Genomic DNA, 24,095 nt, shown 5'->3' with positions numbered 1-24,095 from the left:
CCACACTTGGTAGAGGCAAGAAGTTTCTCCGTGATTCCCAGGCTGGTCTTGAACTCATGAGCTCAAATGATCCCCACCCGTCATGGCCTCCCAAAGTGCTGGGATTGCAAGCATGAGCCACGGTGCCTGGATGTAAATATTTTTTCCTGGTCTGAGATACTATGAAGTTTAATGGTGTCATTATGAGCAGAAATGTAAAATTTTAACGAAGCTTAATTTAATACTTTTTCTCATATTTAGTACCTTTTTGTCCTGGTTAAGAAAGCTTCGCCTACCACAATATGTATTTTATGAATTCTTCTAGAAGCTTTATGGTCCTAACTGTTACATTTAGGTTTGTGATTCACCTCAAATTAATCTGTGAGTACGGAGTTGCTAAGATGCTTTATGGCCATGTACATGGTTTAACCGGGTAACGTTTCTTGTGATCTTGAGAAGAATGTGTCTTCTACCTGTTTTGGGCAGAGCGTTGGATCATTGTAAAAGTCAGTTGATAGTGTTATCCTGCTCTTCTGTGTCCTTCCTGCCTTTTTATCACCTTTATGGGCTTATTATTATAAATCTTTTTTTGACAGTATGTAAGTCGAATTTATCACATACTGTTATAACAGTATATAAGAACAGCAGCAGTTATGTTTGAAATAGGTTCAAAAATTAAGGAAAATAACCTATATATTTATTAACATATTTATTTTTTTCTTCTTCTTTTTGTATACATTTAATTTTCTTCTCATTATCATTTTTTTCTGCCTGAATAGTTTCCTTTAATACTTTATAGTGCAGTTCTGCCTGGTGATGAATCTTCTCAACTTTTGTATGTTGGAAGAGTATTTATTTTACCTCTATTGTGGAAGATGCTATTTTTGTGTAAATTTGTAGGTTGACAGTTACCCATTTTTTTCTTTTGATACTTAAAAGGTATTACTCTATTGTCTTTTGATTTGTATTGTTTCTCTGAGAATTCCCTGTCATATTTGTTCCTCTCTATGGAATATGCCTTTTTACTCTAGCTGCTTGTAAAGTTTTCTTTTTATTTTACTTTAATTAATTAATTACTTTTTTTTTGGGCTCAACAGTTTATTAATTTTAGTGTAATTAACCAACAGAAGGATTAGAATAGGGGTTGTCAAACTGTGGTCTGCAGAATTAATTAATTTTTTTTAGAGACAGGGTTTCATCCTGTTAGCCAGGATGGTCTTGATCTCCTGACCTCGTGATGCACCTGCCTCGGCCTCCCAAAGTGCTGGGATTACAGATGTGAGCCACTGTGCTCAGCCTGTTTTTATTTTTGACACAGGGTCTTGCTTTGTTGCCCAGGCTGGAGTGCAGTGGTGTGATCACAGTTCACTACAGCCTCCAATGCCCATGCTCAACTGATCTTCCTGCCTCAGCCTCCCAGGTAGCTGGGACTATAGGCATGCACTACCATGGCTGACAAATTTTTAGAATTTTTGGTAGAGAAAGGGTCTTGCTGTGTTTTCCATGCTGGTCTTGAACTCCTGGTCTCAAAGGATTCTCTCATCTTGGTCTCCCAAGGCACTGGGATTGCAGGCATGAGACCTTGCCCCTGTCCATAAGGTTTTCTCTTTATTACTCTGTGTGTGTGTGTGTGTGTGTGTGTGTGTGTGTGTGTGTGTGGTCTTCTTTTCTTACCAGTCTGATTATGATGTACCTTGGTGTGATTTTTCTTTGTTTCTTCGCAGAGGGCTCATTGAGCTTCTTAGACCTGGAATGACCAGTATTCATGCATTTGAAAAATTCTCAGACAAAATTTCAAGCATTTTTCCAACTACACATTTATTAGGTCTTTTGAAGGTGTCCCACAGTTCACTGATGCTCTCTTCTTTTTTTTTCAAGTCTTATTTCTTCTGTGTTTATTTTGGATAGATGTTTATTGTTAATTGCTATGTCTTCATGTTTACTAATCATCTAGTCTGTAGTGTCTTAATTTGTTAATCCCATTCAGTGTATTTTTAATACAAGGCGTTGCATCGTTTATCTGTAGATTTTTGATTGGAATGAATTTTGTGTCTTTTTTTCTCTCTTATCGTGTTTTTGCTTTCTTCTTCCGTCTTGAGTATGTGGACTGTATTTACTATAGCCATTTAATATCTTTCTGCTAAGTCTGTCAGTCATTTCTAGAGATTGAATTATGAATCGGCGTTTTCAGCTTGGCGTGTTTGGCAATGCTTAATTAGATGTTTGTCACTTTGAATTTTATGTGATTGGGTGCTGACGTTTTTACAGTGTCTGTACTTCTGGGCTTTTTCTTGGGCCCATTTTTATTACCTGGAAACAGTTGAATCTTTTTGAGGCTAACTTTTTTGCACCGTTAGGACCATCCAGAATGGCTTTTAGTCTTGGATTAATCTGGTCACGCCAATGAAGCAATACCTTTCTTAGGATTCTCCTTGATGTCCCTTATTTAGGCAATCTTTCCACTCTGGCTGATTGGTACACAGATTATTCCTAGGACTGGATGGCTTCTGAGGATGATTTTGCCTGTTCTGTATGATTTTAAAATTATCTTCCAATTTTTATATTATAGTTATATTGTTTATTTTCCAGATTGTTTCAGTGTCTTTGTTTTATTAAAATGTATGGAGAATTATGTTATGCTAGCTTGCTAGTGAATTACCAAATGATTATATGTAATAGTTTCATAGTGATCTGAAAGAGTTATCATTTCTCCTAAGATGCCTTACACATCTGGAGGCAGATGATACAGCCTTGGTATCATAACATTATTTGCAGGGCTGGGCACAGTGGCTCACACCTGTAATCCCAGCACTTTGGGAGGCCGAGGCGGGTGGATCACGAGGTTAGGAGATCGAGACCATCCTGGTCAACAAGGTGAAACCCTGTCTCTACTAAAATACAAAAATTAGCTGGGCATGGTGGCGTGTGCCTGTAATCCCAGCTACTCAGGAGGCTGAGGCAGGAGAATTGCCTGAACCCAGGAGGCGGAGGTTGCCGTGAGCAGAGATCGTGCCATTGCACTCCAGCCTGGGTAACAAGAAAGAAACTTCGTCTCAAAAAAAAAAAAAAATTATTTGTAGTGGTTATAAAGAAATAACATGTATTTATTCTCACACTAATTAATACTATTTTAATCTCCTTGATCTGTATCCTTTCTCTCTAGGAAGAACGCATTGTGAATCACATGGCAGCAAAAATAATTGAAAATGTCTGTACCACCTTTTCTGCTCAGGCCAAGGGCTTTATTACAGCAGAAGTCGGACCTGTCTTATGGTACCTGTTCAGACACTCCACTGCTGATTCCCTTAGGATAACAGCAATATCGGTAAGCTGGAGCGTCTTTTGGTGATATATCTGGGTATCTTTAAACACCAAGTTTGAAGAAAACATCAGAATAAGCGTAAACTTAAATGAATAGGTAGGAAACTGAAATCTCAGAGTAATATAGAGAGAAATAACTTGATTTCCTTTTAAAATAGGATTTTGAAAACTGGGGACTGGAAAACCTTGGGACTTTGAGAGAATTTCAGTAAAACCTTGTTAAGAAACTACTAAAGATACAAAAATCAGCTGGGCGTGGTGGTGCGTGCCTGTAATCCCCGCTACTCGGGAGGCTGAGGCAGGAGAACTCCACGCCACTGCACTCCAGTCTGGCGCCTGGCAACGGAGCTAGAGTCTGTCTCAAAAAACAAAAAAAGACTATGGTATTATGGTTTTAAAAACCAATTAATAATTAATTTATTTGTTTTGAGACAGAGTGTCCCTCTGTCGTGCAGGCTGCAGTGCACTGGCATGATCTTGGCCCAGTGCAACTTTTGCCTCCTGGGTTCAAGCAATTCTCCTGCTTCAGCCTCCCAGGTAGGTGGTACTATAGGCATGCACCAGCATGCTTGGATTTTTTTCCGTATTTTTGTAGAGACGGAGTCTTGTCATGTTGCCCAGGCTGGTCTTGAACTCCTGGCCTCAAGCGATCTGCCTGTCTTCCAAAGTGCTGGGATTACACAGGCATGAGCCACCGTGTCCAGCCTCAAAAACTATTTAGAGGTGATAGTAGAAAACTGTGGCAGTATATGGGGTACAGGGTTTGGGTTACTCTGTTTTTGATGTTGCTGACTTTTCCCTGTTGGCATCCTCATTCAGATTCTGTGTCCGATGAGTTTATCATGTGGTTCAGATGGATTCATTTAATGCTCAGGGGTCTGTGACTTTGCCGTTTTTGTGTTTTGATTGGTTGCCTGCTACTTTGCTCACATGGTTCTAATAACTTGATATAAAGGATAATTACGTATGAAGATGTTTAACATGCTTGTATCAATTTAATAGTCTACCGACCAAATACAACCCCCTCTCATGTGATTTGTTTGAATACCCCTTTGAGTCAGCGATCTCATCTGGGCTCTTACACGTTAGGTGGCATCCTTGTGTTCCCTGGTTGGCCGCTCCTGCACTTCTCTCTGTGGCAGTTCCTCACTCTGTCTTCCTTCCTTATGTCCCCATCCTCTCGTTTTCATCACGCCTCCTCACTCAGGACCTTCCCCCTGCTGCCCAGAGAAAAGCGAAGCCCTCCGAGGGGAATGATGCCATGCCTTGTGCCACGTAAGTAGGACCTGTTCACTGCACACCTGTGTCTCTCAGTTCCTTCCGTCCTGGCGCTGTCGACAAGCTGTCCATCCTCCTGTCAGAGACGATCCTCTTCATGCTCCTCCAAGTCTTCTTTCTGGTCCCTTCTTGGGAACCTCACTTAAATGGTTCTTTTTACCCTTTCCTAGATCTCAAATCTTTCCTTCTCTACTAAGTTCTTCTAGTCAGCATTTAGGTGTTCTTTAATTTACCTCATTAAAATACCTTTGTGCGCGCACACACACAGACTCACACACACAGTCACACACACAGACCCCCCCCCACTGTCTCACACACACACACATAGACACACACACTCACACGCACACTGACATACACAGACTCACACAGACACACAGTCTCACACACAGTCACACACTCACACTTGCACACACACTCACAGACACACAGTCACACACACACTCACACTGAAAAGTCTCTATGCTGCTTATCCCCCCATTCCTAGCTGTACCTCTCTGAAGACCCATTGCCACATGCTGCTCCTTTCTGGCCTACATTTCCGTTTTAGCCCAATCTGGTGCTGTCCAAAAAATGCCACTGAAGCTAAACTTGCTAAGGTTACTAATAACTTCCATGTTGCTAAATCCTGTGGGCGTTTCTGGAATTTTCTCATATTGTGCTACGTATATAATCTGGAAGTTCAGCGGTTAAAAGTCCTCTCCTGAATATCATTAAGAAAGGATGTATAGCACTGATTATACACACATCTGTTTCAGGATGCACACGTTTTCAAAATTACAGAAATCCACAACCAGTTGTGGTGCTAACAATTACAGGTGAACAATCAGAAAGAGTTACACAGTACACAGTGAACTTTGTTGAGGCACCATTGAAAACTATTTCAAGGCATTCATTTAAATCCTGGGCGTTTAGAAAAACCTCTCTTGTTTTGATTGGGTTTGCGTTATAAAGATCACATTATTAAGATCTTGGTGCTCAGCATGGTTTCTCATGGTTTGTCTTCTTGGCAAGGTGTTTTTCAGTTGTTCCACCTCATGTCTTCTAGTCCTTCCACCCGACGCGTCAGGTTTGAGTCTTTGACTTGCTCCTAGCGTTTATCTGAATCATTACTTTCTCGCAGAAATTTTCCAGTTGTCCCAACAGTGTCTCTGTTTTCTTTTCTGTGCCAAGATTCTGTCCCTGTTCAGGAGGATGGTTTGCCTGTCCTGTCCTGGCCTGTCCCATCCTGTCTTGGCTTTTTTTTCTTTTCTTTTCAATGGCGTTTTGGTCTTGTCACTCAGACTGGAGTTCAATGGTGCGATCTCGGCTCACTGCACCCTCCACCTCCCGGGTTCAAGCGATTCCTGTGCCTCAGCCTCCTGAGTAGCTGGGATTACAGGTACCTGCCACCATGCCCCGCTAATTTTTGAATTATTAGTAGAGACGGGGTTTTGCCATGTTGGCCAGGCTGGTCTTGAACTGCTGACTGCAGGTGATCCACCCGCCTTGGCCTCCCAAGTGCTAGGATGCTGGGATTACAGGTGTGAGCCACTGCGCCTGGCCTGTGTTTTGTTGTCTTAGCTCTTTAGTCTCCTCCAGTCTGGTAGGGTTTTTCGGTCCTTGTGTTTTCAGACCGTTTACAGGTTTTAGATTGCGGGGCTTTTGTTCTGTAGGGCGGAGCTCAGCCTGGGTCTGTCTGTGTTTCCTCATTAAATCTCCATGGCATCCATCGACGACTCTCACCTGTAGCAGATACCTCTGTGGTGGTTGCCATGTGATGATGATCTGTTTGCATTGTTCTTTTCACATCAGAGGTTGGCAAATATTTTCTGTAAAGGACCAGATAATAAATATTTTGGGCTTTATAGGTCACATACAATCTCTCATGCATATTTTGGTTTTGCTTTCAGTAACCCTTTAAAAATGTAAAATGAGTTTTGTTAATTTTTTTTTTTTTTTTTTTGAGACAGAGTCTTGCTCTGTCGCTTAGGCTGGAGTGCAATGGCGTGATTTCTGCAACCTCTGCCTCCTGGGTTCAAGTGATTCTCCTGCCTCAGCCTCCCAAGTAGCTGGGACTACAGGCACCCACCACCACACCCAGCTAATTTTTGTAATTTTAGTAGAGACGGGATTTCACCACGTTGGCCAGGCTGGTCTCGATCTTCTGACCTTGTGATCTACTCTCCTCGGCCTCCCAAAGTGCTGGGATTACAGCCGTGAGCCACCACGCCCAGCATGGAGTAGCTTTCTAAATGGTCTTCCAAAGGCCACTTTTAGGCTCCACCAACTTGGTTCTCCCCACAGAATGAACTTTATAGAATCATATCTCCTCTTCTTATCTGCGCACATTTTTCAAAGCTTTCATTTTTTTTGGAAAAGTTAATAATACTTTATTAATAATCCTAGATAGAAGTTGAGAATTGACTGCTTTGTTTTAAGGTAATGTTAATATTTAAAGCAGCACATTTTGCTTAGTCAATTTGTTTTGTTCGTTTATTTTATTATAATGTCTTAGACATTTTAAACTCCTTGAAATTTAGGGTTATGTTTTGTTTTTCTCTCTCTGTTTGACACCAGGTCTGTTGATTGCAAGTTAAGGTTCTTCTTGCAAAGAAAAGCATCCTGCCCAAATGTGAGCAGAGGGCCGAGGTTAATAAGATTAAACTCCCGTCCTTACTGGGAGACAAAGAGGAATAGGCCACAACATAATAATAAAAGGCAGGTGGGAGAACAGCATGAGATCATTGTACAGTTACTCTGACATCACGGTCTTACGAAAAAAAGTGCACCTACACGGTTAACAGATTTGCATGAGGGTTTACTAAAGACTGAGGTTATACAAACGGAGAACATGTGCTCTGAAAATAATTCATGCACATTCCTGGCGGGGAAGGACAGTCGCCTCCTCTCTGGGGTGGCTTCCATGGCTGAACCTTCTTCTTCAGGTATTTTTCGCTGTTTACCTCTCAGGAGCGTGTCCTGGAGGTTAATGGATACATTTGGTGATACAGGTCAGAGTTCTTAACGTGACCTTCAGTGTCTTGCGTGGTTTGGCCCTTGCCTGCCTCTTCTGCTCTGTCTTGTAACACTCACTCCCTCCATCACTCTGTCTCCAGACTTTACCTTCAGACATTTCCCAGGATTCGTAAGCATTTTCTGCCTCAGGACCTTTCTCCTTGCTGTTTGCCGTGCCTGTATGTTCTCTGCTGGCTTTTTACATGGCTAATTCCTTATTTCAGGTCTCAGCGTAAGTGTCACTTCCTCAGTGAGGACCCCGTGACTTGGCTCTCCCCTCTAGTGAACGCAGCTTTGTTTAACTTACTTACCACAGTTGTTTTCATTAACGTAAGTTCCAGGAAGGCCAAAGTCCTGTTGTTCTTTTCTAAGCTCCTGGCAGTGCTCGGTAGCTACCTGCTAGTCACGTGGACAAATGAGCAGGTGGAGGGTCGCACTGCTTTGTGCCGAGGAGCAACCTGCACTTGCTGTTCACTTGTAACTGTCTCTGTTTTCTGCCTGTCAGTGATTTGCTGGCTGATTTCTCCTGATGATCTCATGGCTCCATAGATTCTTCCACACCAGTGTGTTCCCCACGCCAGCAACATTCACATTATCTGGGAACTTGGCAGAAATGTAGATTTTCGGGCCCAAACCCAGCCTTAGTGACCGAGACTCCCCCAGGGGAGAGGCCAGTCACTTCGACTTGAACATTGCCTAGCCTGCCGATGCTCACGAACCACTGCCCTGGCCCTTGGAGGTCTTAAAATGCGCCGGTGTGGCTTACCGTAAAAGATAGCAACTTGTCCTTTTCACATGGAGTGGCAGCGTTGGTAGGGATTGGTAGCTGGAGGGAGAGGACCTGACTTGGGGAATGTGCTGAATAGATAAAAGTGAGTCTCAGACCTATTGGGATTATAGGGAAAAGCCTCTATAGAGACCATGGTGAGAACCAGGGAGACCTGTAGAGTTAGACTGACTTAAGTGGCTCCTATGAGAGAGGTAGCCGGAGTAATCACAATTACTGAAGTGCTGAGATGAAAAGGTGTCGAATAGTGAGGAAGCGTGCAGGATAGTGGTCCTCACTGGGGCTGGAGGGGAGCTTTTCAAGCAACATGGACTACTTCCTCTTCTCTGTCCACCCCCTGCCCCTATTCTGATATGTCTTAAGATCTCTCAGGGGTCAGATAAGAGTGTGTGTAGTTTGAAAAACCTCCCAGGGTAATTTCATATGACATCAAAAAATCATTTGAAATACCAAAAGAAATGGTACTTAAACCTTTTCTTCCTTGGCGATTCTGTTCGTATGTTTCTAACAGATATGCGGTCTTCAATTTTGAGTGAGTCTCTTTCTTGGAAACTGCTTTTATTGAACAGAGTGTAAGAAAATCCAAATTCTGGAGGTAATGCTAAACGTTCTTTTGGAAGTAAATTTTGATGTGAATTTTGAACTGGAACAGTTTTTTCCAGTTTTAAAATACAGGATCAGATTCAGTTTAATAAGTAAATGTTTAAAAACCACATCACTGAAGATCAGCCTTGATGTGATTTCTTTTTTTGATTCAGAAAATACAAGTGTCCTCTTAAGATTCTGTGGGTCTTCTCAGCTGCTCAGAAGCTCTCAACCGAGTTTGATATTCAGAAGTGAATTAAATAATATTTCTGCATGAGCTTTTCAAAACGAAAGGTCCGTTAGGCTTTTGGCAGCATTCTGAACAAGAGGCTTTCCAGTTGCCCAGAAGTAGTCTGGGAAAATCTTTTTAGTGAGAAACTTCCTTGTCACCACTGGGTAGAGATTTTATTTCAATGGAAAGTCGGTTTGTAGTGCCAGCTCCTCCAAGAATCATTGCAGTGCCAATGAGACTTAGACTTACTGTTTTTTGTTTGTTTGTTTGAGATGGAGTCTCACTGTCGCCCAGGTTGGAGTAGAGTGTTGACATCTGGGTTCACTGCAACCTCTGCTTCCCAGATTCGAGCAGTTCTCCTGCCTCAGCCTCCCAAGTAGCTGGGATTACAGGCGTGTGCACCATCACACCTAATTTTTTCTATTTTGAGTAGAAACAGGGTTTCACCATGTTGGCCAGGCTGGTCTCGAACTCCTGACTTCATGATCTGCCCACCTTGGCCTCTCAAAGGGCTGGGATTGTAGATGTGCGCCACCGCACTGGGCTGAGACTCATTGTTTTGCTGTGTTGAAGTCATTGCTGAGAGAACCCTAATTTGCTTGAAAAATTCTGATTTTTAGGGACGTCACTTGGATTAGGAAAATAAACAATATTGTTTTGATTTCATAAACAGCCATTTTCTTAGATCCCTTACAAATGAGTTTTTAAAACTTTGACAATTTTTATTTTTTAATTAAAATTTTAAATTTATTTATAATTAAAGAATACTTTTGCCAGGTGCAGTGGCTCACGACTGTAATCCCAGCACTTTGGGAGGCCGAGGCAGGTGAATCACGAGGTCAAAAGATTGAGACCTGGTCAGCATGCTGAAACCCTGTCTCTACTAAAAATACAAAAATTAGCTGGGCATGGTGGCATGCAGCTGCTCGGAAGGCTGAGGCAGGAGAATCGCTTAAACCTAGGAGGCAGAGGTTGCGGTGAGCCGAGATTGTGCCATGCACTCCAGCCTGGGCAACAAGAGCAAAACTGTCTCAAAATAAAGAATACTTTTTACACATACACACACACACACACACACACACACACACCCCTACATATGTCTGAAAATTGTAAAATCAGGACCAGATTTTTAGAAGTGAGTTCATTTTCTATTGTGTTACATGGACACAGAGAAATAGTGAATTCATTTTTAATATTACTCTTTTCAGATATTACTATTAATACTTTTCTACCAAAACTCAGCAATTTGCATTTTAGATCTGAAGAACTCTAGTTTTGTGTTTCCTAAACCGTGATGTCTGGTTTATCCATCACAGCTCCTTTGAAAGGAAGAGGACACACTGAAGAGTTACTTGAAAAATGCCCCAAGCAGAGTTTAATTGTTTGACGGAATTTCCTTCTGACATGGGTAGCTCCAAATGAATACAAACCCCTGGCCTATGCTTGAAATGGAGTCAGTGATTATTCCCTTTATAGGTGTTTATAAAATGTTACAGGTGTTTCCTGCGATAGTTCCACAAGGAAAGGGACTCATTTTGTTTTTAGGGAGAAGTATCTAGTCAGTACCCTACAAATGCTCATTTTTTCAGTGCACATTTACTTGTTTATTGCAGAAATGGCAGTAAATGTATATATTATTAATTTAAAAACTTCCATAAATGTTTATGGAAGTAAAAAATACAAGTAAAAACGTAATATGGTCATTGGCATTAGATTGTAACTTCAAATATTACTATAAAACTAATATGCATTTATTTGAAAAATTTGAATGGTGTAAATGTGAAAGATTGAAGGTTCTTCACGGCCCGATTCCTACCTCCCCCCTCTCATTCCTGCCCTCAAGAGGAAGCATCTGGAAAAAGTCCTTCTCATTTTCTGTGACATGAGTTACACTTACCTTTTCCTTTCTGGCTATAATAAAGCCATCTTAGCATTTTCATAAAGATTGAGGCCGGGTGCAGTGGCTCACACCAGTAGTCCCAGCACTTTGGGAGGCCGAGGTGGGTGGATCACCTGAGGTCAGGAGATTGAGACCAGCCTGGCCAACATGGTGAAACCCTGTCTCTACTAAAAACACAAAAATTAGCCTGGCGTGGTGGCGGGGGCCTGTAATCCCAGCTACTTGGGAGGCTGAGGTGGGAGAGTCGTTTGAACCCTGGAGGTGGAGGTTGCAGTGAGCCGAGATTGCACCACTGCCCTTCAGCCTGGACGACAAGAGTGAGACTCTGTTTAAAAACAAAAAAAAAAGATTTGGAAATGAGGTTTAGCATTAAGTAAAAACATTAACTTTAAAGAATTTCATTTTGAGGGTCGATAATGTGTTTTATGCCAATTAAGTATTGTTTTCCTTGTTTTATTATAACGTTTAAAAGAAGTTTATTCTTGTAGAGAAAATGTCTTTAATTTTTTTCTAAGATGTTTAAGAAAATGGAAGTATTGTTCAAAATCTTTTTCGATATCTCCCTTCCTCCCGTCCTTCCTCATGACATCATTACTTCTAACAATTTGTTTTATATTTGATGTTTTTGCTATTAATCAAGTTTATAAATCCGTTTAAAATATAAACCAGGGAGAAGGAGCTTATATGATATTATATAAAACTGTTCCTAGTTTAAGCTTGTGTCTCTCTTTGGAGTCTCTCATGTACACACAGAATATCATCATTTCTTTCTTTTCCTTCAAAACTTTCAAGGGCTTCCCTTTCCTTATGGCATAACATTTTAAGTTCCCAGCTTTGTGGACCAACTCTGGTTCCAGCCTGCTTTTCTGGATGGAGCTTGAGGTCTCTTTTTTCCTACTGTATTCTTCTTTTTCTGCACCCGATAAATGTCCCGGTTGAGTCAGACAACTTAATCTTTATGTCTCCATGTGAATACGTCTGTTCTCTCAATCTAGAATTTTGTTTTTTTACTCACTTTTCCACATATTTCCCATCCCTACCCTTCAAAAACTGGCTCAGCGTCATCTTGATGTAGCTTTTGTTGACTTTTTTTCCCCTTTCCAAACGCAACTGATGGAGCCCACTTCTGCTCTAACACTTACTGCTTTCTCCTAGCTGATTTTAAGTTTCATGTCTAAAGGTCTGTGAGCACTTTAGGAACAGCTCTGGGGTCTGACTACCCCGGTTTAATTGCTTGCTCTGCTACTTACCAGCTACCTGCCTTTGGGCAAGTTACTTAACGATGAATGCTTTAGTTTTATCATCTATAAAATGAGGCTAATAGTACTACCTTTCCTATATTTGTTAGGAGAATTAAATGAGACACTCTTCCGATGATTACAGACAGTGTTCCTCACGTTATAAACAATATATGTTAGATATTTACTGGAAGGACTATTTTTCAGTACTTAGTTCGTTGTCTGAAGGTGTTTGATAGTGTGTTTTATTAATTAAAGGGAAGTTTTTCTATGTAGGCTTATGGGTTAATTTATCAATTTAATGGTTATTACTACGATAGTCTCTAGTGTTTTAAGACAACTTTAGTTTTTATTGGCAACCCAATGATTGTTTTATTTTTAAGTTTGTTGAAAATTTCAAACTTTCTTGTGCCAAAATAAGTGATAAAAGAGCCAGATAAGCACCTTCTCCTGCTGCGTCACCTTCCAGGGGAATGACTGATGCACTTGGAGCTCCTGACAGATCTGCTCTCTTGTCTTCCTAGGCCTTGTGTAGAATCACTCGCCATTCTCCCACGGCCTTCCAGAACGTCATTGAAAAGGTGGGACTGAACTCAGTCATAAGCTCGCTGGCCTCTGCCATCTGCAAAGTTCAGCAGTACATGTTGACCTTGTTCACGGCCATGCTGTCCTGTGGCATTCATCTTCAAAGACTCGTCCAAGAAAAGGTTTGACTCAGATTTCACCTGTTCTTCTGCATTTAAAATTGTTGTTTTCTTCTGCAGTTTTGGTGGTTCCACAAATCATGTCATGTTTGCAAAATTTATTTTTCATATCAAGAGGCCTTTTTGAACGTTGCCAATCATTTGTACCACAGAGGGTTCATCTTAACGTGTTTTAAGAGGCTCTCAGTGATTACAATAGAAAGTTTTTAAGCGGCTTCTGCCTGCCTGTCCCGTTTCGGTAATGTTAAACTAGAGCCCTTGCTGTATGCTGGCATTTCTTATGCCTCAGCAGCTCCAGCCTCCATCTTTCTCCCATGTTCTTTGCTATTTTAGGGGGAGGGGATCTCTTTATATTTTCTGCTTAGTCTGACCTGTTTTTATTCCCTTCCTTGTAATACTCCGCCAGTCGAAATTATAGAGCCCCCATTGTGCTTTTAACTTAGCCCTCTTCCAGTCCTTTTGTGCCTTTATTATAGATACAGTCGCGTTTGTGACTTTGGAATTCACATCACAGAACTGCATAGTGAGAAACAGATCTCTGTAGTAGCCTTTCTCAAAGCGTCTTTAGCCCCTTGCTGGAGCGGTCCCTGGACCAGTAGCACTGACACCACCTAGAAGCGTGTTGGAAATGTAGACTCGTGGGCCCCATGCAGACTGGCTGAGTCAGAATCTGCATTGTGGCGAGATCTCTAGGTGATGTGTTTGAACTTTATGGCTTGAGAAGCTTTGCCTGAGAATATTAGTGTTTGATGACTGTTAACATGTAAAAAGTAAAGTACACCTGGCTGTATAGAAATTTGGAAAGCAGTGAGTCACACTTAGAAATATTTTCCATTGTACAGTTTTTTCCCAGTTTTTAATATGCAAGTGTGTAATGTGATTCCTAATGAGGGGAATGCATTTGAAACTGATTCTTTAAAATGTAGCAAGCAGCGTTCTTTAAACTTACTGTGAGTCCTCATGAGGGGAACGCAGTGTGCAGCGTTATTTCAACCAGTTGTTCTTTTCTTCTAGCAGGGGTAGAGAGGTGTACCTTTCTTTCTTTTTTCCCTTTTTTTTTTTCTTTTGAGATGGAGTCTTGCTCTGTCTCCCAGGCCGGAGTGCAATGGTGCAGCCTTGGCTCAGTGCAACCTCCGCCTCCTGGGTTCAAGGAGTTCTCCTACCTCAGCCTCCTGAGTAGCTGAGACTACAGTTGCCTGCCACCATGCCCTGCTAAGTTTTGTATTTTTTAGTAGAGACAGGGTTTCGCCACGTTGTCCATGCTGGTCTCAAACTCCTGACCTCAGGTGATCCACCCGCCTTGGTTTCCCAAAGTGCTGGGATTACAGGCGTGAGCCACCACGCCTAGCCGAGGTGTACCTTCAATTCAGAGTTCTGCAGTCTATGGTGAAGGTAATACTGCTCAGAAGTGTGGAATGGAACCAGTTAAATAGGCTGTTTACCATGGTTCTTCTGCATTAAATGAAACACATTAAATTTTGTCTTTTATCATGAAACTTAATTTCAGTAACTACTATGAATACCTCTCAGATTTACTTAGTGAACTTGATCTGTAGAAGTCCAAATAGAGAGTAAACCACTTCTTGTCTTCAATTATTCTGATTTAGATTCTGCTAAGAAATTTGTGCCTCAGAGAAAGTATTTTTTTCCAACAAATCTGTGCGTCTAATTTTTACTATTAAATTTTCAGTCTTTAAATGTTCTTATCATTGTATTAGACAAAGTAATCCTAGAATAATTTTACTGTGTAATCCATGGTTAGAGAGGCTGAGAGGTTTAGAAGAATTTGTTTTTTTTTTTTTTTTTTAACCCCCAGCACAGGCATGGATTAAGTTTCAAATATAGTATTTTACAAAAGCAGTAAAATAGGATGTATGTTAATATAATTTTAATCATTTATAATATATAACTACTATTCCACATATCTTAAGGAAATGAGCCATTAAGTGTATGGAATGATAAACAGTCTTTTATTTTTTATTAGTATTGGTACATTAAAAACGTTTTTTTGTGTGGTAGATAAAACAGAACGTAGAATTGATCATTTCAACCATTTTTAAGTGTGCAGTTCAGTAGTGTTAAGTAAATTCACATTGTCGTGAAACAGATCCCCAGATCCTTTTAATCCTGCAGAGCAGAAACTCTGTACCCATGAAGCATTTTGGGTGGTGTTATATTTTGTTTAAATCTGACACTGAATTGGCAGTGGGAAGAAGGGTGCTGCATTGATGCTGCTGGGTCGGGATGGAAGCATGGGTCCCCAGGGGGCCACGTTTGCCACCTCGGGAGGTAGAAGAGCTCCTCATTACTGCTGGGGGAGAGTGGGAGGTCAGGCTTTCTGTTAGGGCTCCTCTGATGATACCCTGGCTGCTGGGGGAAGGCATTCTCATCATCGCCTCCGCTGATGCTGGTGGAGGGAAACGGGCAGCACAATGGAGGACTTTCTATGCTAGGGTTGGGGTGAAAGCTCCAGCTCTCCGCTTGCCCTTTTCTGACACCACTCTGGCAGGGGATAGTGCTGGGGCACCTTGCTGTATGGTCACCTGAGGTTGGAAGTCTAGGCTGCCTACTTGCTCTTTGCTGGTGGGGCTGGGGTGTGGATTTTCCACGGTGTTTGGCTGAAGTAGAGTAGCTGTTTTCTGAAAATCTTCTGTCTTGCCAGGCTGCCATCTCTCGGTCCCTTGGTTTGAGAGAAGGGTTTTTCTTGTTTATTTCTGTATGTGTACCTCTTGCTATTTCTACGCTCTTGGGTTCTTCAGCACCCAATCTGGGACTTAAGAGGCAAAAAGACAAGTCAGTGAATGCATTCCTGTTTTGATCCTCAGGTTTCAAGGTCCTTAGCTGGCTGCTGCCTTCTTTCCATGTATCTGTCATCTTCTATTTGTTTCCTGTATACTGTCCAGGGATTTTAGCTGTACTTAGTGGTAGGAATAGGGAGAAGTGCATCTTTTCTCTCTTGTTTTCTGGTTTTTTAACTGTATCTGTGACACCTCAGTAATGTACAATGAATTTTTATTTAGAATGCAAGGTTCTATTTTAATAAAAAAGGATTAATAAAATTTTAGAATTTATTGAACATTTACCTTTTTTTTTTTTTTCGAGACAGGGTCTCACTCCAGTTGCCAGACTAGAGTGCAGTGGTACAATTCTGGCTCATTGCAGCCTTGGCCTTCTGAGCTCAGGTGATCCTCCCATGTCAGGCTCCTGAGTAGCTGGGATTACAGGCGTGCACCATCATGCCTAGCTAATTTTAATATATATATTTTTTGTAGAGATGGGGTCTTGCTATGTTGCCCAGGCTGATCTTGAACTCCTGGACTCAAGTGATCCCCCCACCTCAGCCTCCCACAGTGCTGGGATTACAGGTGTGAGCCGCCATGCCTGGCCCTGGACATTTACTTTGGGTCAAATGATTTTCAACTCTGGGTCTTTCACAGATGAGACAGTGTGTTGAGTATTTTTGTCAAGTTATTGGAGTGCATAAGTGCTAGGTACAAGAGCTTATGCCCTAACAGGAGGGGCCGATAATAAACAGGAAAACACAGTAATTTGGGATAGTTCCCTGAAGAACATAGAATAGGGTATGTGATAGAGTGACTGCAAGGGGCCGTGTGCAGGTGCAGTGGAGCCAGACAGTCTTAGCCTGGGTTGGGATGGGGAGCAGTCAGGGAAGACCTCTCTGAGAGGCACATTCTGGCTTTGGATGATAAGAAAGAGCTTGAAATGTAAAGATGTAGGGGAAGAACGTGGTGGTTCAGCCTTCCTGAAGTGTGAGTCTTAGGGAAATGTGGGGAGAGAAAGAAGGTCCACAGCGCGGGGCATAGCCAGCAGGGAGGAGGGAGCATGGAAGAATCTGGGCAGTTGGAAGCAGACCCAGGTCACGTAGGGTCATGATATTAGCCTTCCTAGGGGGTTTAGCGCAACGATCATTGTCTTATTGCTACTTAAAGAAAAGGGAGTGTATTTGTCTATACATGGGTGTTTGAGGTGCAGGTTTACCAGCCTTATTGTTGATAGGTTAGAATAGTGGAAGATGGGGAAACCCAGGAGCAAATTGCTTCCTCTTGAACAGGCAGAGGGAATTATACATACTGTTTTTTGGCAGGACTTATGCCCATATATTATGGTCTTTTATAATGGAAATCCAGCCTCCAAAAGAGTTCCATTCCCTTCCTTTTAAATAAAAGCTGAATTACTGTTTACTACAGAAAACTTAGAAGACTCTAAAGAAGAAAAAATCGACTGGAATCTCACTACGCAGACGTAATTATTGTTAACATGTTGGTTTATCTCTTTAGTTTTCTGTCAGCGTCTCTGCATTTTGTGCATATATTTACCGAGTTAAAATAAAATCGTGTTGATTTTTCTTGCTATTTTCATGAGTGTTTTACTGTGTCATTAAATATTCCTCAGGGACAAAAAACTACCTTGTTACATGATTTATTTTGTGACACACCGGTAATTTAGGTCTTCCGCCATGGTTGAGCCATTTGGCCCCTGTGTTTTGGCTTCCTCTTACCTTGGTTTGGTGAATAGCCTGCCTCGCGCATGTTTGTTCACCTCTGCTAGACGACCTCAAGTGCTCCGCACATTTGTGAGGCTCCACATCGATGGTGCCAGATTGTTTCCTGGAGAGGTGGACGTCGTGAGTACTGTTGAGTTACATTTCGCCAGCAGTCATTTAAGCCACCTGCTGTATTTTCTCATTGTAAAATCCGAGTTTAACATTATTTAACTAGCAGTGCCTTCCGTGTTTCATAGTTATTTGCAGTTTGTGATTAATCTCTGGTTCTCCATTTGAGGTTTGTAACCGCAGCCCGGTCTTCGTCTTAAACTACACTAACTAGATGGTGGAGTCTGTTGTCCTCTGAACCAGCGCAATTTCCCGAGTGCATGCTCACGTGTTGAAGGAACTTGACCCGTTCACACCGTCGTCTGCATCAGCTGCCTGGGTGTCAGTGACCTTAGAGGGTTATTATTGAGCAGCCGTTTACATCATTAGTGCCTGGTTTGTTCTGTGTCATCGTCTTTAAAATGATTTGCTTGCCCATAAATGTGCTTAATGGAAGAAGCACATCTAAACAAGTGTTAGTTCCATGCCCCGTGGTGTAAAAACAATCATAACCACAGTGAGAAGGGACTCCTGATTAAAAATCAAAGTGACAAACCGCTTTGTCCATGTTTTCCTCTAAACACCGAATAGGAAACTTACTGAATTATTGGTAGATGGTACTTTATATGTGGTTTTTGAATCACTGCTAGATGTAGGGAATTTATTACCTTTTATAATTCAGATGCTTGAATGACTGACCAAGACACTTCTGAAGACCTGATCAAGTGGAAGAAAAAACTCTGTAGGCTTAGGTATGACTTTATCTACTCATCCTTGTCCAACAAGCTCTTTTATTTTTCTAGTTTACTTTGTAGTCATTTTTCTGGCACTTCCAAGCTTTTAATGTTTCCTGCAAATATTTCATTTTCAAGGCTTGAGGAGTTTGAGAGTTCATAGATGTTTCCTGCTGTTTATTGGGGATAAATATGTTGGATGAGCTCATTACAATTTTCTATTATTATAATATCTAAAAACTTAAAGTAGTCAATGCTAATTTACTTCAATTGTTATCAGATTACATTTATAGCAACAAATTTTAGGACTCATATGAGTAGTAAGAAGCTTGATCGCTTCTTGGCCTTTTGGCTAAGATGAAGTGCAGAAGATTCAAGCTGGGCACAGTGGTGCGCGCCTGTAGCCCCAGTTACTTGGGAGGCTGTGGCCAGAGGATTGCATGAACCCAGGAGTTCAAGGCCAGCCTGGGGCAACATAGTGAGACCCCATCTCTCCTGGTTCAAGCAATTCTCATGCCTCAGCCTTTTGAATAGCTGGGTTTACAGGAATGAGCCACCACACCTGGCTAATTTTTTTTATTTTTAGTAGAGACAGATTTTTGCCATATTGTCCAGACTGGTCTTGAACTCCTGGCCTTAAGCAGTTTGTCCTCCTCGGCCTCCCAAAGTGCTGGGATTACAGGGTTAGCTAATGCTCCTGGCTAGGACCAAGTCTATTTCAATAATAAAATGAAAATTCAGAATATGTGGAATACAGATCACCAAAGGCTGAAGTTAAATATTTACCTCTCTGAGGTAATGTCTGTAAAAATTTGATATATAGCCTTTCAAGTTCATACTTGCTATGCATATTATATATACACATATATATGTTCACACATTCCCCTTCCCTGCTGTCATGCTATTAGTGTCTTTTTATTTTCTTTGTGGAAATTGGACCAACTGTATGTTCTTTGCTGGCCCATATTTCTCCTGTTCAGTGATGTGTTATGAATGTGTGTTTAAGTCAATTTATGCAACTCTTCAATGTCATTTTAAAAGGTAATGATATACAATCATATGAAGGTATTACAGTTTATTCTAACAGTTCCCTTTTGCACATTTAATAATTTCCAGGCTGGGTATGGTGGCTCACACCTGTAATCCCAGCACTTTGGGAGACTGAGGCAGGTGGATCACAAGGTCAAGAGTTCAAGACCAGGCTGGCCAGGTGTGGTGGCAGGTGCCTGTAATCCCAGCTACTCAGGAGGCTGAGGCAGAGAACTGCTTGAACCTGGGAGGTGGAGGTTGCAGTGAGCCAAGATGGTACCACTGCACTCCAGCCTGGGCGACAGAGCAAGACTCTGTCTCAAAATAGTAATCATTAAAAAAACAATAAATTTTCATTGATTTGACAGGGAGAACATTCTCATGGCTAAATCCCTGTGTATGGACATCCTTAATTATTCCCTGAAGATAAACTTTTAAATAAAGTTGCTAGATTAGTCTCATTTCTTAAAAGTTCTTTTTGGTAGTTTATATATAACACTGTAGTTTTATATGTACTTGCACACAGCTATAGTGTCAGTAAAAAACGTGATAAAATTAAACTCTTTCATACATGCCAAAAATAGTTGGATTTAGCACTTCATTGAGTGCATGATTACAATCTCTATACCTGTTGATTTACCTTTCTATCTTTAAAATTTTCAGCTGAGATACTTTGAGGTCACATAGTAAATTAAGGTTTTCTTTTTTTAATGATCTCCATCTTTTTAAATTTGGTGAGTCACAGTAAGTTATTTTGGGGTTGTTGAAAGCTGTGGCTCTGTTCTAAATCTGAGCCCAGAAATCATGCCAGTTACAAAATACGCGTTGTCTTCTGACATCAGAGTGTCTGGTAGAAGATGACTGTTCTTGGAATTTAAAATATCTAAATAAGACAAGAATAGAATCTGGAAAATATTTCTGATAATATGGCTGAGTAGATACTCTGCAAACGCTCTCTCATTATAAAATAAACATGCCAGATAGTCCTTGCAAAGATATACTTGAACTTGCCAAAAAAAAGATCAGAATATCTAAGAATGAAGATGAAGTGGAAATCAGACGGGCTACTACGAGAATAATGGGAGGCAGCCTCGGTTATCAAGATATGTGCGCATGTCTGCAAGGAAGAGTTTCAAACCTAAATAACTTGGGAAGATAATAATTGCCCTAAGTGTACACGTCACCAGCAATTTGTCATTCTCAGCCAGTTTGTTTCATTTATATTCCCACTTCAGTCCTTCTTCCTCCAAATTATTTTGAAGCAAAACCTATGCATTGTATCATTTTGTAATTACCTTGCATGTATCTGTAGAAGACAAGGAAGTTTTAAAAGTAAATATATTCACAATGTCATTAAATGCCCCCAAATTAATAGATTCTCAAAATAGCCACAAATCCAGAGTTCACATTCTCTTCACTTTTTCATAAATGATTTTTTCTAGGTTATCTGTTTCAATTAGATATCTGTTTGCAAATAAAAGTAAATATGTCTCATCATCTCTCTCTGTGTGTATATACATGTACATTTTATATATGTATTTGTGTGTATATACATTTTCTCTGTATAAATCTCTCTGCCTCTATCTTCTCTTTCTCTATGTTTACCTCTCTTTCTGCATATCTCTGCTTATCTATGAGTAAAGGGTTAACAAAACCTTTCCCTCTTCTGTGTAGGAATTTGAATTTCAGTTAACTTTTGAACTCTGTGTCTCTGGGAACCCAATAAGACTGATCTGTTATTTGCCTTATCAAGCAAGACTGCTTGTGGTAAAAATGATCCCTGATTGGTCAGTTGCATCCAAGCTGGGAGAATGATAAATACTCGGTAGGAAGCTCTAGCTCTGGGGCTCCCCTGAGTGCAGTGACTCTGGTCTCTGTGTAAACTCGGGAAGCTGTGGTTATGGAGTTGTTACAGGATATCCTGGTACTTGTGTGGTCAGGAGTTTCTAAGCCAGGCTGGCTCCCATACCTGCCCAGTGTGGCTCTCTCAGTGCACCTGCGCTGTGCTGCCCCGGCGGCAGTCACTACTCCCTCAGGAGGACAGTGTGGCTCTCTCAGTGCACCTGCGCTGTGCTGCCCCGGTGGCAGTCACTACTCCCTCAGGAGGAGAGCATCAGTTATGGCCTTGCTGGCAGGCTCAGGTTCCAGGACAAACTGATAGAAAATGTGATCTTGGGTAGACTTTTGAATCTGTGTGCTTGATTGGCTCTAAAAAGTCCTTTGGTGGGTGCCACAATGTTTTCTCCCTTCCTTATATGAAGGTAGCATACACCATTGGGCATTTTATTGATTTTTTTGGCCCAGGATGGGGTCTCACTCTGTCACCGAGGCCGGAGTACTGTGGTGTGATCTTGGCTCACTGCAACCTCTGCCTCCTGGGCTCAAGCCGTTTTCCCACCTCAGCTTTCAGGGTGGCTGGGACCACAGGCATGTGCCTCCACACATAGCTAATTTTTTGCTTTTTGGTAGACGCTGGGTTTTGCCATGCTGCCCAAGGTGATATCGAGCTCTTCGACTCAGGCGATCTGCCTGCCTTAGCCACCCAAAGTGTCTGGAATTGCAGGTGTGAGCCACTGCATCCGGCCCGTTTTGCACCTTTTTAAACTTTGCAGTGTATCTCGGAGATCACATCATATCTGTTTATAGAAATGCTCTTCATCTTTTTTTAAATTAGTACTTTGTAGTGTGAATGTAACACATTTTTATTCAACTCTTTTTTTATTGACATTTGAGTGTTAGATCTTTTTTCACTGACATTATAAGACTAAAATATGAAAAGGAAAATTTGAAAAACTAAAATGAAATTTACATAACTGTCTTTGTGATCTTGTTGTAGGGAAACTTCTTAATGATTAGTATCCAGGATATGAAAAATAGCCTAATAATGAAAAGGAAAAGTTAAGACAAAATGGACATAGGGTGTGAAGAGTGACTTCACAGAAGAAGAAATTGGAATGGTCAGTAAACTTGGGAAAAGACACTTGAACTAGAAACTAACGGATAAAATGAAAGTTAAAATGACTATTTTACAATGTCCAGATTGGCAAAAATGTAAGTCTGACAGAATTGCTGGCAGAGATATGGGCCATTGGAAACTCAGCCAGGTAAAGTGGAGTGTAATTTTATAATCTCTAATGAAGTTGAAGATATACATACCTGAGCTAAAAAACACATGTGTACAAAGAAATGTGGAGAAACGGCTTATCACAGCAGTGTTGGCAGTAACGTGAGGTGGTGCAGAATGCAAACGTTAACAATGGGATAATTCAACTCATATCCACGTGGTGGAATATTATAAAGTAATTAAAACTGAACAAACTCGATTGAAAAGAATTAGTGTGGACTTTATAAAGAAAACTTTGGGTGAAAAAGGCAAGTTGCAGAAAGATATGGGCAATGTAATAACATATATGAATAGTTCATTTATTTTGTTTCAATGTTTTACAAAAAGGAGTTTTCAACTGGGGGCTGTGGCTTACGCTTATAATCCCAGCACTTTGGGAGGCTGATTTGGGTAGATCACCTGAGGTCGGGAGTTTGAGACCAGCTGGCCATCATGGTGAAACCCATCTCTACTAAAAATACAAAAAAATTAGCCGGGTGTGGTGGTGTGCACCTGTAATCCTAGCTACTAAGGGGGCTCAGGCAGGAGAATCGCTTGAACCTCGGAGGTGGAGGTTGCAGTGAGCCCAGATTGCACCACTGAACTCTAGCCTGGGTAATAGAACAAGATCTCATCACTTTAAAAAAAAGTAGTTGACATCATATATATGTTATTTTCTTATATTCATTAGCATATGGAAATTATTAATAATGTAAATTATTTTGTTTAGTGAATGGCTTAAAGATACACTTCTTGGTCAGGATAAGTAAAATACAATTGTGAAAAAGTATAAATCTTTATATTTCTTATTGGTACATGATTATGTAGTAAAAAATATCTGTGGTGATGCCCACCAGAGTCAGAGCATGCTTCTGAGGATGGAGGGAGGGCAGGGGCTTCAGTTGTGCCTCTCTAATTCATTGTTTTTTTTTTTTTTTTTTTTTTTTAAAGAAAGGGTTTGGGCTTATAAATTTAAAATATTAAGATTTGGTAAAGTCAAATAGATTTTTTAAAAAATCACCCTCCTTTTCTGTATCTTTGAAATGTTCTGTAATTTAAATAAAAGGATTGATGATATATATGTACTTGACTTGCTATAATGTTTTACTTTTTCTTTGCTTCACTTTTGAATTTTTCAGTGATTTTCTCTGAGGGATTTGTGTGTGTGTGGTGGTGGTAGTGATGGGAAGTCAGTGATTTTCTCTTGAGGGATTTGTGTGTGTGGCGGTGGTAGTGACAGCATTAGGTATTACAGTCTTCCTACCACAGGGGTAGCTTTTACTCACACACAGTGTGATTTGAAAGGGCAACTGCTGTAACATCTCACAGATACTCAGGATTTTTTGTTGTTGGAAGTGAGAGTAAGTTCTTATTTCAAAAATTCTTATGTGCCTTTTGGTGCTTATTAGTAATGATAGAATGCCCAAATCATTAGTTTACATTTCCTGAGTTTTGCCATCATTTGTAAAGCACTGTGGCAATGTATTCTTTCTTATTTCATTATATTTCTTCTGAAAGTTTACAGAAAGTTCCAGAATATACTGGATTTTAGGAACTCCATCTCTCATTGAAAATGGTATGGATTATCACACTAGC

The 24,095-nt window shown here is 40.9% G+C and overlaps 1 protein-coding gene across 23 annotated transcripts in view; it reads left to right on the top strand.

The window, feature by feature from the left end:
• Positions 1 to 24,095, top strand: part of ULK4 (unc-51 like kinase 4) — a 677,547-nt gene that overhangs the window by 136,540 nt on the left and 516,912 nt on the right. For all 23 annotated transcript variants that reach the window (XR_013528778.1, XR_013528777.1, XR_008477287.2 and 20 more), the window contains 2 exons: positions 3,143 to 3,304; positions 12,842 to 13,024. Coding sequence is in view for 15 of the 23 variants with exons in the window: in XM_078354734.1 (XP_078210860.1) it covers positions 3,143 to 3,304; positions 12,842 to 13,024 (345 nt within the window). In the remaining 8 variants the exon portion in view is untranslated. The remainder of the gene's footprint in view (positions 1 to 3,142; positions 3,305 to 12,841; positions 13,025 to 24,095) is intronic.

The sequence above is a fragment of the Callithrix jacchus genome, chromosome 17 (assembly GCF_049354715.1).
Source record: "Callithrix jacchus isolate 240 chromosome 17, calJac240_pri, whole genome shotgun sequence".
Classification (NCBI taxonomy): domain Eukaryota; kingdom Metazoa; phylum Chordata; class Mammalia; order Primates; family Cebidae; genus Callithrix; species Callithrix jacchus.
Note: the sequence above shows the minus strand (reverse complement) of the source record. Positions and strands in the feature narration are given on the sequence as shown.